At 36.2% G+C, this 15,341-nt stretch overlaps 1 protein-coding gene across 2 annotated transcripts in view; it reads left to right on the top strand.

Moving 5' to 3' along the window:
- Positions 1-15,341, top strand: part of LOC149804941 (kynurenine 3-monooxygenase-like) — a 106,016-nt gene that overhangs the window by 64,085 nt on the left and 26,590 nt on the right. For both annotated transcript variants that reach the window (XM_089946039.1, XM_089946033.1), the window contains exons 10-12: positions 2,725-2,782; positions 5,816-5,898; positions 14,283-14,384. In XM_089946039.1, coding sequence (XP_089802165.1) covers positions 2,725-2,782; positions 5,816-5,898; positions 14,283-14,384 — 243 coding nt within the window. The remainder of the gene's footprint in view (positions 1-2,724; positions 2,783-5,815; positions 5,899-14,282; positions 14,385-15,341) is intronic.

Raw genomic sequence — 15,341 nt, 5'->3', positions numbered from 1 at the left:
CCATTAATGAAATGGAATTAAAGCTACCGTTAATGACATGGAATTAAAGCTACCGCTAATGACATGGAATTAAAGCTGCCGTTACTGACATGGACTTAAAGCTGCCGTTAATGACATGGACTTAAAGCTGCCATTAATGACATGGACTTTAAGTTGTCGTTAATGACATGGACTTGAAGCTGCCGTTAATGACATGGACTTAAAGCTGCCATTAATGACATGGACTTAAAGCTGCCGTTAATGACATGGAATTAAAGCTGCCGTTAATGACATGGAATTAAAGCTGCTGTTAATGACATGGAATTAAAACTGACGTTAATGACCTGGAATTAAAGCTGCAGTTAATGACATGGAATTAAAGCTACTGTTAATAAGTACATGGAATTAAAGCTACCGGTCGTCAGTACATGGAATTAAAGCTACCGGTCGTCAGTACATGGAATTAAAGCTACCGGTCATTAGTACATGGAATTAAAGCTACCAGTCGTCTGTACATGGAATTAAAGCTACCGGTCGTCAGTACATGGAATTAAAGCTACCGGTCGTTAGTACATGGAATTAAAGCTACCGTTAGTTAGTACATGGAATTAAAGCTACCGTTAGTAAGTACATGAAATTAAAGCTACTGTTAGTTAGTACATGGAATTAAAGCTGCCGTTTGTTAGTACATGGAATTAAAGCTACCGTTCGTTAATACATGAAATTAAAGCTACCGTTCGTTAGTACATGGAATTAAAGCTACAGTTAATACGTGTAATTAAAGCTACAAATAATGCATGGAATTAAAGCTACAGTTAATGCTTGGAATGCAAGCTACTATACATGGAATAAAAGCAACAATTAATACATGGAATTAAAGCTACAATTAATATATGGAATTAAAGCTACACTTAATAAATGGAATTAAAGCTACAGTTAATACATGGAATTAAAGCTACAGTTAATACATGGAATTAAAGCTACAATTATTACATGGATTAAAATCTGCAAATAATACATGGAATAAAATCTGCAATACATGGAATAAAATCTCCAATACATGGAATTAAAGCTACAATTAATACATGGAATGCAAGCTACAATATATGGAATAAAAGCTTCAGTTAATACATGGAATTAAAGCTACAAACAATACATGGAATTAAGGCTACAGTTAATACATGGAGTAAAAGCTATGATTAATACATGGAATTAAAGCTACAATTAATACATGGAATTAAAGCTACAATTAATACATGGAATTAAAGCAGGACATTCACAAAAGGTCATATCTGACTTGTTCAGGTTGCAGTTTAAAGATTGGATCTATTTGGTTTTCCTAGGTTCTTCCTCCACCAATTATACAGGTCACCATTTGCAGCTATCTTGCATGTCAGAATTGGCTTTAAGCCCCAAACAGCCACAACAACCACCACTTTATTCTGACAAGGATTAACCCCTAGTGTTTTCCTCTGATAATACTGGTGTATTTGAAACCATACATTAGAAGAATTCATTGTTGTCGAGACTGTAGAAGATTAGAAAACAAGTAGATCAGGTAGGTCATTCATGCTTGGTAGTTGTATTCCAACTAGTGGAAAATTGAAAGATGTTTACAGTAACATCTTAACAATGCTTTGCGTTGTAAGGTAAGGTTTTCAAACTAATAATACATCTTTTAATGCAGTGACAATACAGATATATCCTTTACTTGCGATATGTATTAAGGTCATATAGTGATGGGAGAAGAAAAGTGCAGATGTACAGGAAAATCAGTAGTGGAGTTGGCAAAAACCAACTATTCCCTAGTTTTGATATGACTCAAAGTCCTGGAATCCATAAATAAAAATCTATCTTTTTAAACATTGTTTTATATGTTAAAAAGAAAACTGATATTTTAAATTATTTTGTGTCTTGTGATAAAAGTCCATCACATGTGATGATGTAACTGCATTTGGGTTTCAAGTCAGTCATTATATCTCATAAATAATTACATATATTTCTCAAGACCGCTCCAGTGGCCTAGTGGTTAGAGCATCTGCCTTAGATGCAGGAGTTTGCAGGTTCAAACCCCGGCTGAATCATACATAAGGATTATAAAAATGGTACCAATAGGTACTCAGCATTAAGAGTTAGTGTTAGGACTAGTCTGCATAGTGTCAGGATAATGTGACGGTGGGACATCATGCTATATGTCTGCATCATGATGCCCCTGTGCTAGACATCACTGTAAACTGCCACACTGCAGACATCATAGCGATATGACTAAAAAATTGCTAAAGCTACATTAAAAATCAAAATCATACACACACACACACACACATTTCTCAAATTGATTATTGCTGGCATTAGGGGTGTAACACATACCTGGGACCCAGAGAAGATGCTTTTATTGTGGGGTACTCACCAATAGATGCAGTTTAAAATTTTCTGTTAGTAGAGTGCTGAAATCATATTCCAAATTTTGTGGGTTTGATTCTTCCCCACCCCCCAGTCCAGGTTGACTGCTGCTGTGTGTCAGTGGAAAAGGAATACAACTCCTATTTCTGAACATGATATAACTAATAAGGTGTTGAGACATGAGCCATTTCGAGTTTTGTGACTACTAGACCATTTGTTATTAACACTTTTCTTGCATAAGAGATGAAAGTTACGATTTTGTGCATTTACCTAAATAAAAGTTTAATTTAAGACATGTGATATCGTTTGGATATGCTGTAATTTTGATTCTGATATTTACTGTAGGGCTTTGAGGACTGCCTTGTGTTAAATGACCTGCTGGATAAACACAGAGATGACATAGGTAAGTATATGTATCCAGTGTTCTCCTCCCTTAGTGTGTATCAGTTTTTGTCTTATCTGTGAAACAGTGGTATTAGTTTTCTGCTGGTGTTGTTATTGGTGGTTTAGCTGGACATATACCAGACAAGAGTTTATGGGATAATGGATTGCCTGCTATCTGTCATCTGTTCTTCATCAACCATCTATCTGTTATCATTTGTCATCTGCCTTCTATCATCCATTTGTCATCCATCATCTGTCTGTCATCCATTTTCATCCATCATCTATCATCCATCATCTATCTGTCATCCATCATCTATCTGTCCTTTAGCACAAGTTTGTTATTGCTACTATACATCACGAATAATCATCCCACGGTCTTGTTGGTCCTAAATGAAGCACAGTGATCATCATGAAAATCTTGTTATCACTCTCGTACTGAATGAAAATTAAATGTCTTATAATGTTTTAAATTAGAATGGTGCTACTCTGGCATCCATTCTGGCCATCATGACAAGCATCTTCAAAGTTTTGTTATGGCTACTTGTCCTAAATGGAAACTCCAGGATTTAAGAGCTTTCACCAGAAGAGTTATTATCGCGTTTGCTGATCTGATATCCATTATCTTTACCATGGCAGCCATCTTGAAAATCATGTTATTGCTTAAGAATATCAGAGATGATTTCAACATTTGGCCATAAAAATAAACCAGTCTTTACTTGGATTATTTTCTGCCAGCAAAATTTAAGTACCACTGTGGGGAACTTATGGAAATACTATGATTTCATTATTTGTCATGCTTTTCTTATGGTAATGCTCCGGTGGCCTAGTGGTTAGAGCATCTGCCTCGGAAGCGGGAGGTCGTGGGTTTGAACCCTGGCTGAGTCATACCAAAGACTTACAAAAATGGTACTAACAGCTGCCTCGCTAGGTGCTCAGCATTAAGTAGTTAGTGTTAGGACTGGTTGGCCTGTTGTCAGAATAATGTGACTGGGTGGTACATGATGCTACATGTCTGTGGCATGATGCCCCATTGCTAGACATCACTATAAACTGCCACACTGCAGACGTTGTAGCAGTATGACTGAATAATTGTTAAAGCTATGTTAAAAAACCAAATCACACACACACACACACTTTTTCTTATGGTAAGAATTTTTTAAATTGTCCATCTTCCATGGATATAAAAAAATCAATGAACAATCATCATTCTGTAGAATCAATAGGACAAAGTACATATAAAGATGTCATTTTTTGCAAATTCCACCAAAATTCATACCCATGAAGAAAAAAAATTCACAGTATTTCATGACTGAAGTGGAAAGGTTGTATTTTCTTGTGTTGTAATTAAACCATGAGTGAAAATACAAAATGTTTCCAATTCTTGAGTGAAATATTCTCTTGTATCTACTATTGTAAACTTATTTTTGTTTTATGTTTTTTAGACAAATCTGTCTGCTCAGATGATTTTACATTCTGTGCCAATGTAATAGTTATATTACTACATTGAGAGAAATTCAGACATTTTACAGTAATTTAGGACAGTGTTATTTTACAGATTTGCCTCCTAAATGCAGTACTTCAAATTTTGGGTCCAAATTAGTGACTGTTTTCTTATAAAAAAATGTAAAATGATTTTTCTTTCATTTAAACTTTTCTTGTGCAGATTGAAATGGTGAGGGTAGGAGTCAGATCATCACAGAGCTGTTTGAGGGACAGACTTCTGAATGTATTATCATTAAATTAAAGAATTTAATTATTGTATCAGTTCAGTAACAGACTTTATACCCAAATTTTGATTGTCACTTAATTTAATTTTTTAATTTATAATCAACACTCATCTATCCCTGATTTCTCCATCACTTTCACTTTTTTCAGTCATGATTATGAGAGTTTAAATTGCAGATGAAATAATTGTTTGGTATTACAGTAGAACCTGTCTTGAAGAACCACCCCTTCTGAAAAGAAATAATGGTATCTCAAAACAGGTGGTCGGTCATGACAGGTTATAACACTATATAACCAATAAATCTGTGCAAGGAGAACCTGGTCTCTCAAGACAGGTGATCTTTCATAGCAGTGGTCTAACTGGACATGTTTGCTATATATATATAATGCAAAGGTTTGGCCCCAAAACTTTCAGCAATTGTTTTAGGGTATAACAGGTACGGGTGAAACTGAATATGTAATTAAAGTAGGTTAGATAAGTTCAGTCAATGACAAATTGCACAATTTGTGTGGAAAACTATATTAGACAATTTCTATAGTTGTATCCTACTTGTTATTTTTTGGAGTTTGATATTTGACATTTTTTATGGCACCTCCTCATTGCTTGCATGAATGTACAGTATTTGCATTTTTTATGATTTGTTTATCCTAATGGGGAGACAGAAAGACAGAGGGAGGGAGGAGAGTGAAGAAAGATTAATTGGGCCTAAATATGGAAATATACCGTATTTAGGTAGATATATTTCCTGTAAGGGCAAAGAAAGTAGTTCCATATGTGATTATGCCACAGTGATTTTACCACCGTTATAGCCACTTTAATGGTATCATTATTTTTCTGAGACTGATACATGTCAATCTCATTTTGAAAAATATGATAAATTTGGTTATTTGGTTAATACTGATGGAACATATGAAAATTAGAGAATCTGTGGTGTGTTTGGTATTAAAATGAAAACAAAACCCATTTTTGTGTCTTTTGTTTTTTTCATTAACAGAAAATAATATATTATTTGCTATTTCCACCATAAATTCATAAAACCCAAACTTATTTGTGAGTCACTCTCAACATTTATATGGTCAGTAGCCCAATTAGTTAAAAAAAATACCTTGTTTCCTTATGCAATGCACATGGCCAACAACACTTAACTGAAATCAATTAGTCATGCTGTAACACTCCTGTATATTAATGTGTATATCATTAATTCTAAACGTTATTCAAGCAAACAGGATAGATCCCAATATGTGATGGCTGCTCTGGATCTATGTAGGTTACAGTTGGGTGTGAATTACACCAAAAAAAGTAAATCTGAATTTATCAAAATTTCAGGTGCCGCTTTTGAAGAATATACCAAAGTCCGTACTGTAGATGCACAAGCCATAGTTGATTTGTCCATGTACAACTATATCGAGGTTTGTGAAGTCATTATAACAGTAGTTTTTAATGATAACCTATGGGACTTGCCTGGTAAAGTTTGTGAAATGTTGGGTTGGTTGAATCATTTGATAAAGTGATGTAACGTTTTGCATTGAGGTCAGTTTTTATGCTTTATGTATCATGAATACATCTTTTAGAAGTGAATCTATTGTGGTATTCTGATAGTGTCATGTATTGAATATCAAATTCAAAAGAAATGCAGCTGAGAAAGTTGAAGGTATGTAAAAATATCAAGTAAACTTTAACATATGATTTTGTGGAGTGGATGGTGTCAGTTTCATGCAATAATAGTTTGTGGAGTGGATAGTGTCAAAGACATGCAATAATAGTTTGTGGAGTGGATAGTGTCAAAGACATGCAATAATAGTTTGTGGAGTGGATGGTGTCGTATACATACAGTAACAGTTTGTGGAGTGGATGGTGTCAGTTTCATGCAATAATAGTTTGTGGAGTGTATGGTGTCATAGACATAATAGTTTGTGGAGTGGATGGTGTCAGTTTCATGCAATAATAGTAAGTAGAGTGGATGGTGTCAATTTCATGCAATAATAGTTTGTGGAGTGGATGGTGTCAAAGACATGCAATAATAGTTTATGGAGTGGATTGTGTCATAGACATACAGTAATAGTTTGTGGAGTGGATGGTGTCAGTTTCATGCGATAATAGTTTGTGGTGTGGATGGTGTCATATACATACAATAATAGTTTGTCGAGTGGATGGTGCCATAGATGTGCAATAGCACTTTAAGCTACAATACATTGGTAATCCATGTGGCAGTCTTGTGTAATTTCCTTTGAGGAGGTGTGTCTGGGATTGACCAATCAAGATGTTCATAGCAAAAGCTATAAGTTGATTGTCTTTGTAGAATTTTGCTTGTGACAAAGATTTTTGCTCATGACAAAACTGGTTGTCTGCTTTATATACCTCAAAACTAGATTTAACGTAAATGAAGGGATCTGTGGTAGCTCAGTTGGTAGAGTATTAGACTTGTAATGCAAAAGTCATGGGTTTAAAACTCACCCATGTCAGCCGTTTTGGGCTATTCTTGGGAAAGACACTTAGCTCCCATTTCCTAGGTATGATATAGTCAGTAATGCAGTGAAAATGCCATTAAAATTCAACCCACCAATCAACCAGCTTATCATAAATGAATTGTGAAATGTATGCCATTGTTTTGCCATTTTCATTCAACATTTTGAGGCATTAAGATCTTATATTGTCATAGGAAGGGTTGTCAGAAGTAAGTAGGGATATGTTTGTGTTCAAATTTTTCCTTCAGATACATTCCCCAATCATGTTAATGATAGCATTATAAACCCCACTACCTCATGAATCAGTGCTGTCAAAAAACAAAAATCTATTTTCCAATTTATCATAGACAAAAGGCCATACCGCTTACTCATTACCTCCCCTTGCTGCTGACAGATGATGCCAATTTTTAGCTTTTGCTCTGAATGGACAATACATTGTTCATTGCATCCCAGACGACATTGGACATTTATGCTAATTTTATCCATCCACTGATAATTTTGTTATTTTCAGACATATTCTACCGGAGGTATACATAATTTTTTAATATGGCAATAGTTATATGAATATTTTCACTTAAGTAGACTTGTATTCTGCAATCTCTGTCTGCTTGGTTCTTCATGATAACATTATAATAGAACATATTGTTCATGTTTGTGATTTGTGCACACTATTGTCTCACCCTTGTGTAATGAGTTTCTGGCAGTAACTCACTTTTATATTAATTCTCTCCTTTCTTTACGTTGTCATTTTGGAATAAACAGTGATGACAAATTGTGTTAAATGCAAGAAATTCTAAGCCAGCAATTGCTTTCATGACTTGTGTCTTGCATGTTCAAGGTGTACATTGTCAGTTACGTGTGTGTCAATTGGTCTGAGAGTACTACATAAAACTTTAAAAAACCCAGGGAGGGACATGGAAATTTTTAAAAAATACTGATTTATTGAGCATTCATTTGGCCAGCATTTGTTGTGGGGTGGTGGATACCATTGGGGCCCTTCCCCAATGAAGATATGACATACTACTGTCAATTACAGTTACATCAGGAGAAATGGAGGAAACTGCGACTTCTCCTCAACTGTTTACACCATCTCTGGAGCCATAGTTGCGTTGCTTTGCACAACAAGAGACTGATTAGTTTGGGCTAGTTTTCCCTGCCTTCCAGTCAAGGACTTCAACACTTTAGGGGAGTATCCACCCAGTTCTAGGCAGCACAAACAGTTGCCTTGCTAAAAACTCAGCATTAAGGGGCTAGTGTTAGGACTGGTTGGCCTGGTGTCAGGATAATGTGACATGATGCCCCAGTGCTAGACATCAATATACACTAGACCATGGTGCAGACATCATAGCAATATGACTGAATTTTTTTTTAAAGCTGCATAAAAAATCAAAATCTCATGCATGCACACACTTTTTATGCCTTGACAAGCTGAGCCATGGAATGTTAACTTTCCCTGAGATCGAATTGATAGGTCTGATGTCCACCTAATATTAAGAATGCTCGGGTAGAATATCCATCCATATCCCAACACCCTTACTGATTTTGATTTTTGACAAGGTCTTCTTACTGATTCGATGACTACATCATATGGATATGGCTAACCATTTTACCCTCTTGGATGGTGCTGTGAGAATCTTAGACAGCCACGTCTTGTCTATACTTCATGGAATGTCGATCTTGAATCCCGAATAGGATGACCTGCACACTGAGTGTGGGTATAAGCCTGATGATGTTTTATTCTCAGATATCCCACTATGGAGTGGAATGAGTATCGCATTAAGGCTATAATAGAGGAAATATTTGGAGTGTTGCTGAATTCTGAATGCACCCCTACCTTTTACGCCAGTCTGCAGGTCAGCCATTCCTTCTGCCTTCTCCAGCAGTATATGAAAATCAAAGAAATTGCCAAGAGGCTAACTGCCAAGATCAGTGACTCTGGTAATTCCAGACCTTTTTTGTCAGAGTGACCAACCTTGGATCTGGTTGTTATAAGACCCATTCCAGCGCCGCCTTTACAGATCTCCCAGCACTTGACAAGAACTACATTATAGTCAATCTGACTCCACCAGTTTATGATGAAGCGGATAAAGGAATTCAGCACACCACTTTGAAAACAGGTTCCAATATAATAGTCAATTCTTTGTTGTTGGCTTTGGCATCTCTGGAGATCTTCAGGCTTGCAGAGCAGTAAGGGAATGAGCATGCTGGGATTCAACTGTTAGGACAGCAAAGGCAATTAACAGGGTGGCCAAAGATGTGATGGCAAATATTTTGATGGCTTCTGCCAACCTTGTAAGATGGGACACACATTTATACTCAACCTTGCTCAAGCCACATCACACCCTGACAGAATGAACCATTCCAATTGGTTCATCTTTGATGTTCAGTAGCAAGATAATATAGGACATGCAAAGGCAAGTAGTGCAATAACTGCCCTCCCCCCATGTTGTGCAGTCATCATCTTTTTATAAATCCCTTTCTCTTCCTCAAAGATGTGATGACTGAAGATGAAGGGATACAGAATCATTCGCTACACAAACCCCAAACCAGACTTGATCACAACCCTATATATGGTGACAGTCAGCTAATCAGTCTCAGAGGCAGCCATATTGAGGTGGTAGGAAATAAAGTTTCTCTACCCCTAAGCCTCCACCCTTATACCATTGACTTATGTCCCTGATCACCTGTAGGAAACCTTCCTGTAGGCATCTGACTCCTGCAATTCAAAGGGTATTGGATTGATCTCATTCAAGGAGCTTCATAATTTTGTTTTGCCAACCCTCTCCTCATTTGTCATCTCCATTCTTGTGGAAGTACCATTGGACTTGATAAAGGATACACTCTTACAGCAAGAGATAAGGACACTCTTTGAAAAGCAGGAGATGGAGATTGTTCGGAATCCACAATCACCCAGATTTTACTCCAGGCTTTTTCTGGTCAGGCAGGCCAATGGCAAACTTGGGTCAGTTATTGACCTGAGTCTCTAAATCAGTTCATATTCACACCAAAATTCAAGATGGAGATGGCAATATCAGTCCACCTCACCATCTCCCTGAATGAATTTGTCATCAGTCTAAATCTGAGAGACACATATTGTCATGTTCCATCCAGCCGTCCTTGTGGAAATTACTGCAGTTTGCATACAGAGGAAATTGTTGTCAGTTTTCATCACTCCCTTTCAGCTTGAATATGAGTGCTTAGGGCCTTATGAAATTAATTTACTGTGTCGTCTTCATTTTCCATGGCAGCGTACCTAAAATGACATCCTCCAGAAACATTAGGATAAGTTAAGTTCTAGTTTAAGGAAAAAACAATCTCACAACCCTTTTATATATCATCTTGGGTTTCTGATTAATTGGGAGAAGTCTGATCTATTTCTGTCTCAACATCTCTAATTTCTGACCCATCTCAGCCTTGTATGTCTTCATTACCTTTGAGTGGTCCAAATCATCAGGCTGATAGAGTCTATTTTCAACAAATAATGGATCACAAGTTTCTAGGACTCAGATTGTTTAATGTGGTAGTGAATCTCATGCCACTGGGTCACCTCAACATGCACCCTTTGCAGATAGCCTTGCTGTCTCAGTGGTGCCTCTTTTCACGGCTCCTCAATTACAGGATTGGCATAAAGAGTTATTTGTTATCAGTCCTGGATCAGTGGTGCAACCAAGGTTGGCTCACTGAAGGAATTCCTTTGGAAAAGACACAATGGGGTGTGATTGTGTGTACAGATGCAAGAACCTTTGGTTAGAGAGCCCAGTAATGACACGTTCAGCAGCCAGTTGGATCTGGAGGACACAGGTCTTCACATCAGTCTCTTGGAAATTAAAGCTGTCATCACGACCTTCCATTTTTGGAGGGCAAGGTCATGATCATCATGTCCAGCAGCTTGGCAGTAGTGATGTACAGTGTGACCCCACTATAGCGCGCTCCATTATAACACAATTTCGGATATAACATGGTTGTGGTGTGGCTCCCGAAATTTCATATATATGTATTTTTCTTGTTCACAAAAATGTTTCTTTCTTAAAAGTACGAATGTACCTCCTCATGCAGGGTAGTACCAACATCCAGATCAGATATATTCCTGGCAGACTCTAAGGATTAGGGAGGTAGTGGGGCTTATATTCCTAATGTGCTAATGTGATTGGGTGTGTATTATTGGAGAAACATAATTTATAGACACAATTTGTTGTCACTTTTGATAAGGTGGTATTTTTTGGGAGGGGAAAGAGAACTAGTTCAGCTTAGTTTATGTAGTATATGAGCAGTTCTTGCCAGAACACATATATAACACAGTCCACTCCATCAGCTTCTGTTAGCTTGAGATGACATCCAATGAAGGTTAACAAGTGGCATGTGCTAATTTATACAGAAAACTGTGATCCAATCTGCTGGTGTATTATATCAAGGAAGATGTTGGTCTGTGCTCTTCGAAGTTCAGTGTAAATATTGTGTTTAACAGAGCAACATACAAATTCATAAAAGTAATGTTGGTAAGTTGTTTTATGGCTGATTTCTGAAGTTCTTTGCATACAAAGTCATAAGGCTAAGTTAGCTTTATATAGAACATGCTGAGCATCATATTTCTGTCACTTGCTTATTAAGTGTTGCATTGCTAAGCATCTCTATTGCTTAATTGTTGCCACTGTTAGGCATCACCTGTCTGTCACTTGCTTTTTAAATGTTGCCTTTCAGCATTTTCAGTTTTCTTGTCAAACCACTGATTAAGTTATTTCAACTAAATTTGATAGCATCCTTGCTTGAAGACCCTTCACATTTATATCAATGATGCTGTTCCATTTGGCATTGTGTCTAACTGAATCATAACAAAGACATGAAAATGGTACTATCAGCTGCCTCGCTAGGCACTCAGCATTAAGAGGTTAGTGTTATGTCTAGTCAGCCTGGTGTCAAAATAATTTGACTGCATGGGGCATCATGCTACATGTCTGCGGCATAATGACTCCATGCTCAACATCACTATAAACTGCCACACTGCAGGCATCATAGTGATTGTTAAAGCTACAAAAAAAACCAAATCTAAATCATATACTAGTAGTAAGTAACTGTAACCTCCTTAAGAGTTTTGTCTACAACTGTTCTTTAGGGCAATTACTTTATTATTTGAATATACATCTTCTTGTTATTGACTGAATGATGAATTTATTGATTGATTGTCCTGCAGTTAGACTTTAGTACGACATAACACACTTCAGACTAATCCACCGCTTTGGAGATCATATTGTAATAAATTTGGAGTATGCGCATTTGGTACTAGCACCCCATTTTAAGGAATTCTTAGATTTGTCTGATTACTTGTTTGATTATTGGAACTCGGTGCAATGGAAATATTCCTTAGCCCGAAATAATTAGTCAGTTAGTTGGAGCAAATGTCACGGAGTGAAGTGAAGTTTCCATGATGCCATGGTTGATTTTTAGTGAATTCAGGTCAAAACTACATGAATGTCCCTGGAATACCATAGTCTTTATTAAAACCTAGTGGTGTACATCGGTGGTGTGACTGCAGTGGCAGTATTTACAGTAGGAAACCAGTAAATTGCACAATGGGATCAACAAGAAGGGACATGGCAGATACAGTTTATGTCACCATGGTGGCAAATGTGATGCAGTTGTACTGGCAAAATGTGCCTTGAAACCATGAATTCACTGGCCTAAGGTGGTACAGTAAAAATAGTTGCCCGTGTTAGAGGATAGTTGTATAGTTTTTATGGCGTGAAATGCTGATGGTACTGAAAGTTGATGAAGGGAAACCATGCAGATGTGCAGTTAATAGATATCTGGCAAGTTTTGATATCTGTGGTCTTGCACTGATGAGTGAAAAATGTATGTATAGAATGGACACGTCAGGCTTTGGTCTTGCACTGATGAGTGAAAAATGTATGTATAGAATGGACACGTCTGGCTTTCTAATTTCCAACTGAAGTTGTATAGAAGTCTTTGGAAATTTGGGTAAACTTACGACTTCTAGCGGAATCATGCCAGGGTTTGACACCGCTCGGTCAAGCTAATACCCCTGGCTTGTAACAATACTCTTTGACTAGATTTGAGCATCTATGGCAGGAAATTCACCTTACAGGCAATTACTGTTCACTTTTTGACAAAACACACACACACATGCTCTGCTCATCACGAGGAAAGGGCATCTTGAATTTGGTCTATTCATCTTGACAGTACTTTTTATATATATTGTAGAAGTCCTGGTTTGATTGAAGTCATTAAAGCATATTTCTTAAAAAACATTTGAACTTTTGTTGTTAATTTTTGTGGTGAAAACTTTATATGGTTTATGGTCAAAAACCACTTGAATAGACAAATGAAATATGGTAGAAATGTCTTTATGTCATGGATCTGAGACTGCTAAAGAAATTTTTTTTATATTCTTTTTGTATTTTCACTCTGCTGAAAACCATTTATATAAAGTTTTCACAAAACCCACTTAACATAGTCGAACAAAATTTTGAGTCTTGTTTGTAGCATATGTATATGACCTATTTAATATTTTTGAATATATATATTATTTTGATGAAACCCTTATTAGCAGGATTGTACAAAACCACTGGACATTGATAAACAATCTTATGGACATGTTTGTATTCAGCTGTAGATAACTTGCTTTTTATTTTATGTCACCTCAGCAATATTTTAGTTTTTGCATTTATTTATGATCAACTTTTTTTTTTAAATTGCACTGTGGTTATAAATATTTCATAAGAAAGTCAAGTAAAATTTGAGTCATTTGTTTTTTTTATATCATCTGTATCATAATTATCTAAAGCCTGTTACATCTAGACTAATCTAACTTCCATGTATACTCTGCATTGATGAAACTTTGTACGTCGATGTATCATAATGTATATTACATTGCAATAGTATTGCCAGACTCCATGATGACTCAGTTCTTAGTTTAGACTTGCAGCTCATGTTTACTAGGTGTGAATTCTGTTCAGTCCAGCCTGACTCAGTCACAGCCTGTAAATGCAATGAATTTCCATTGCCTAATGAATTTCCATTGCCAAATGAATTGTTATTGCCTAATGAATTTCCATTGCCTAATGAATTCCTATTGCCAAATGAATTGTTATTGCCTAATGAATTTCCATTGCCTAATGAATTCCTATTGCCCATGCGTCAGTTCTCACTACCAGTATTCTACAGTTTGTTGGTCACACCAGATGTACTTCTGTTGACAAGGGGATTCGTTTTTATTTTTGCAAGTAAACACTTTGTTTTGGTGGTGGTGGCAGAGTTTCCTTTTTGCTTCATTTTTTTATTCAGAATTAATTTTCTATTCCTGTCGGTAATAGATGAGACAGTCTGTAAATTCCCGCATATTTTTACTGAGGAAGAAAGTTGATAACTTGTTAGCCTGGCTGTTTCCAAGGACATGGATTCCCCTCTACACTATGGTAAGTTGTACTTCAGGTGCAGTATTAGATTCACTCTTGAAAATGGGAAGAAATTCCTAGAAATTATAAACTGATTTTATTGATGGAAGAAAGCTGTTACAATGGAAGCATGTTATTCCAAAGTCTGAATATCTTAATTGCATTCGAATCAGAGCTGAAGCCATGTCTTAAACCTTTTGATGATAAGATTAGTAACATCTGCATAAGCAAATGCCAGCATATTTGAACTAAATGGACAGTATGGATAAATAGACACCTACTGATGCTGCAAAGGTAGATAGATTTATAGGACTTTTTTTTGTTACAGACACCTACTGATGTTGCACAGGTAGATAGATTTATAGGACTTTTTTTTGCTATAGACACCTACTCATGCTGCCAAAGTATATAGATTTATAGGACTTTTTTTGCTATAGACACCTACTCATGTTGCCAAAGTATATAGATTTATAAGACTTTTTTGTTATAAACACCTACTCATGTTGCCAAAGTATATAGATTTATAGGACTTTTTCTGCTATAGACACCTACTCATGTTGCCAAAGTTTATAGATTTATAGGACTTTTTTATTATAGACACCTACTCATGTTGCAAAGGTAGATAGATTTATAGGACTTTTTTGTATTAGACACCTACTCATGTTGCCAAAGTATATAGATTTATAGGACTTTTTTTGCTATTGACACCTACTCATGTTGCCAGAGTATATAGATTTATAGGACTTTTTTTGTATTAGACACCTACTCATGTTGCCAAAGTATATAGATTTATAGGACTATTTTGTTATAGACACCTACTCATGTTGCCAAAGTATATAGATTTATAGGACTATTTTGTTATAGACACCTACTCATGTTGCTAAAGTATATAGATTTATAAGACTTTTTTGTTATAGACACCTACTCATGTTGCCAAAGTATATAGATTTATAGGACTTTTTTTGTTATAGAAACCTA

This window comes from Sinohyriopsis cumingii, chromosome 2 (genome assembly GCF_028554795.1).
Source record: "Sinohyriopsis cumingii isolate HCF-2022 chromosome 2, ASM2855479v2, whole genome shotgun sequence".
NCBI classification, from domain to species: domain Eukaryota; kingdom Metazoa; phylum Mollusca; class Bivalvia; order Unionida; family Unionidae; genus Sinohyriopsis; species Sinohyriopsis cumingii.
The sequence above is the reverse complement of the archived record's forward strand: the minus strand, read 5'-3'. Positions and strand labels throughout refer to the sequence as shown.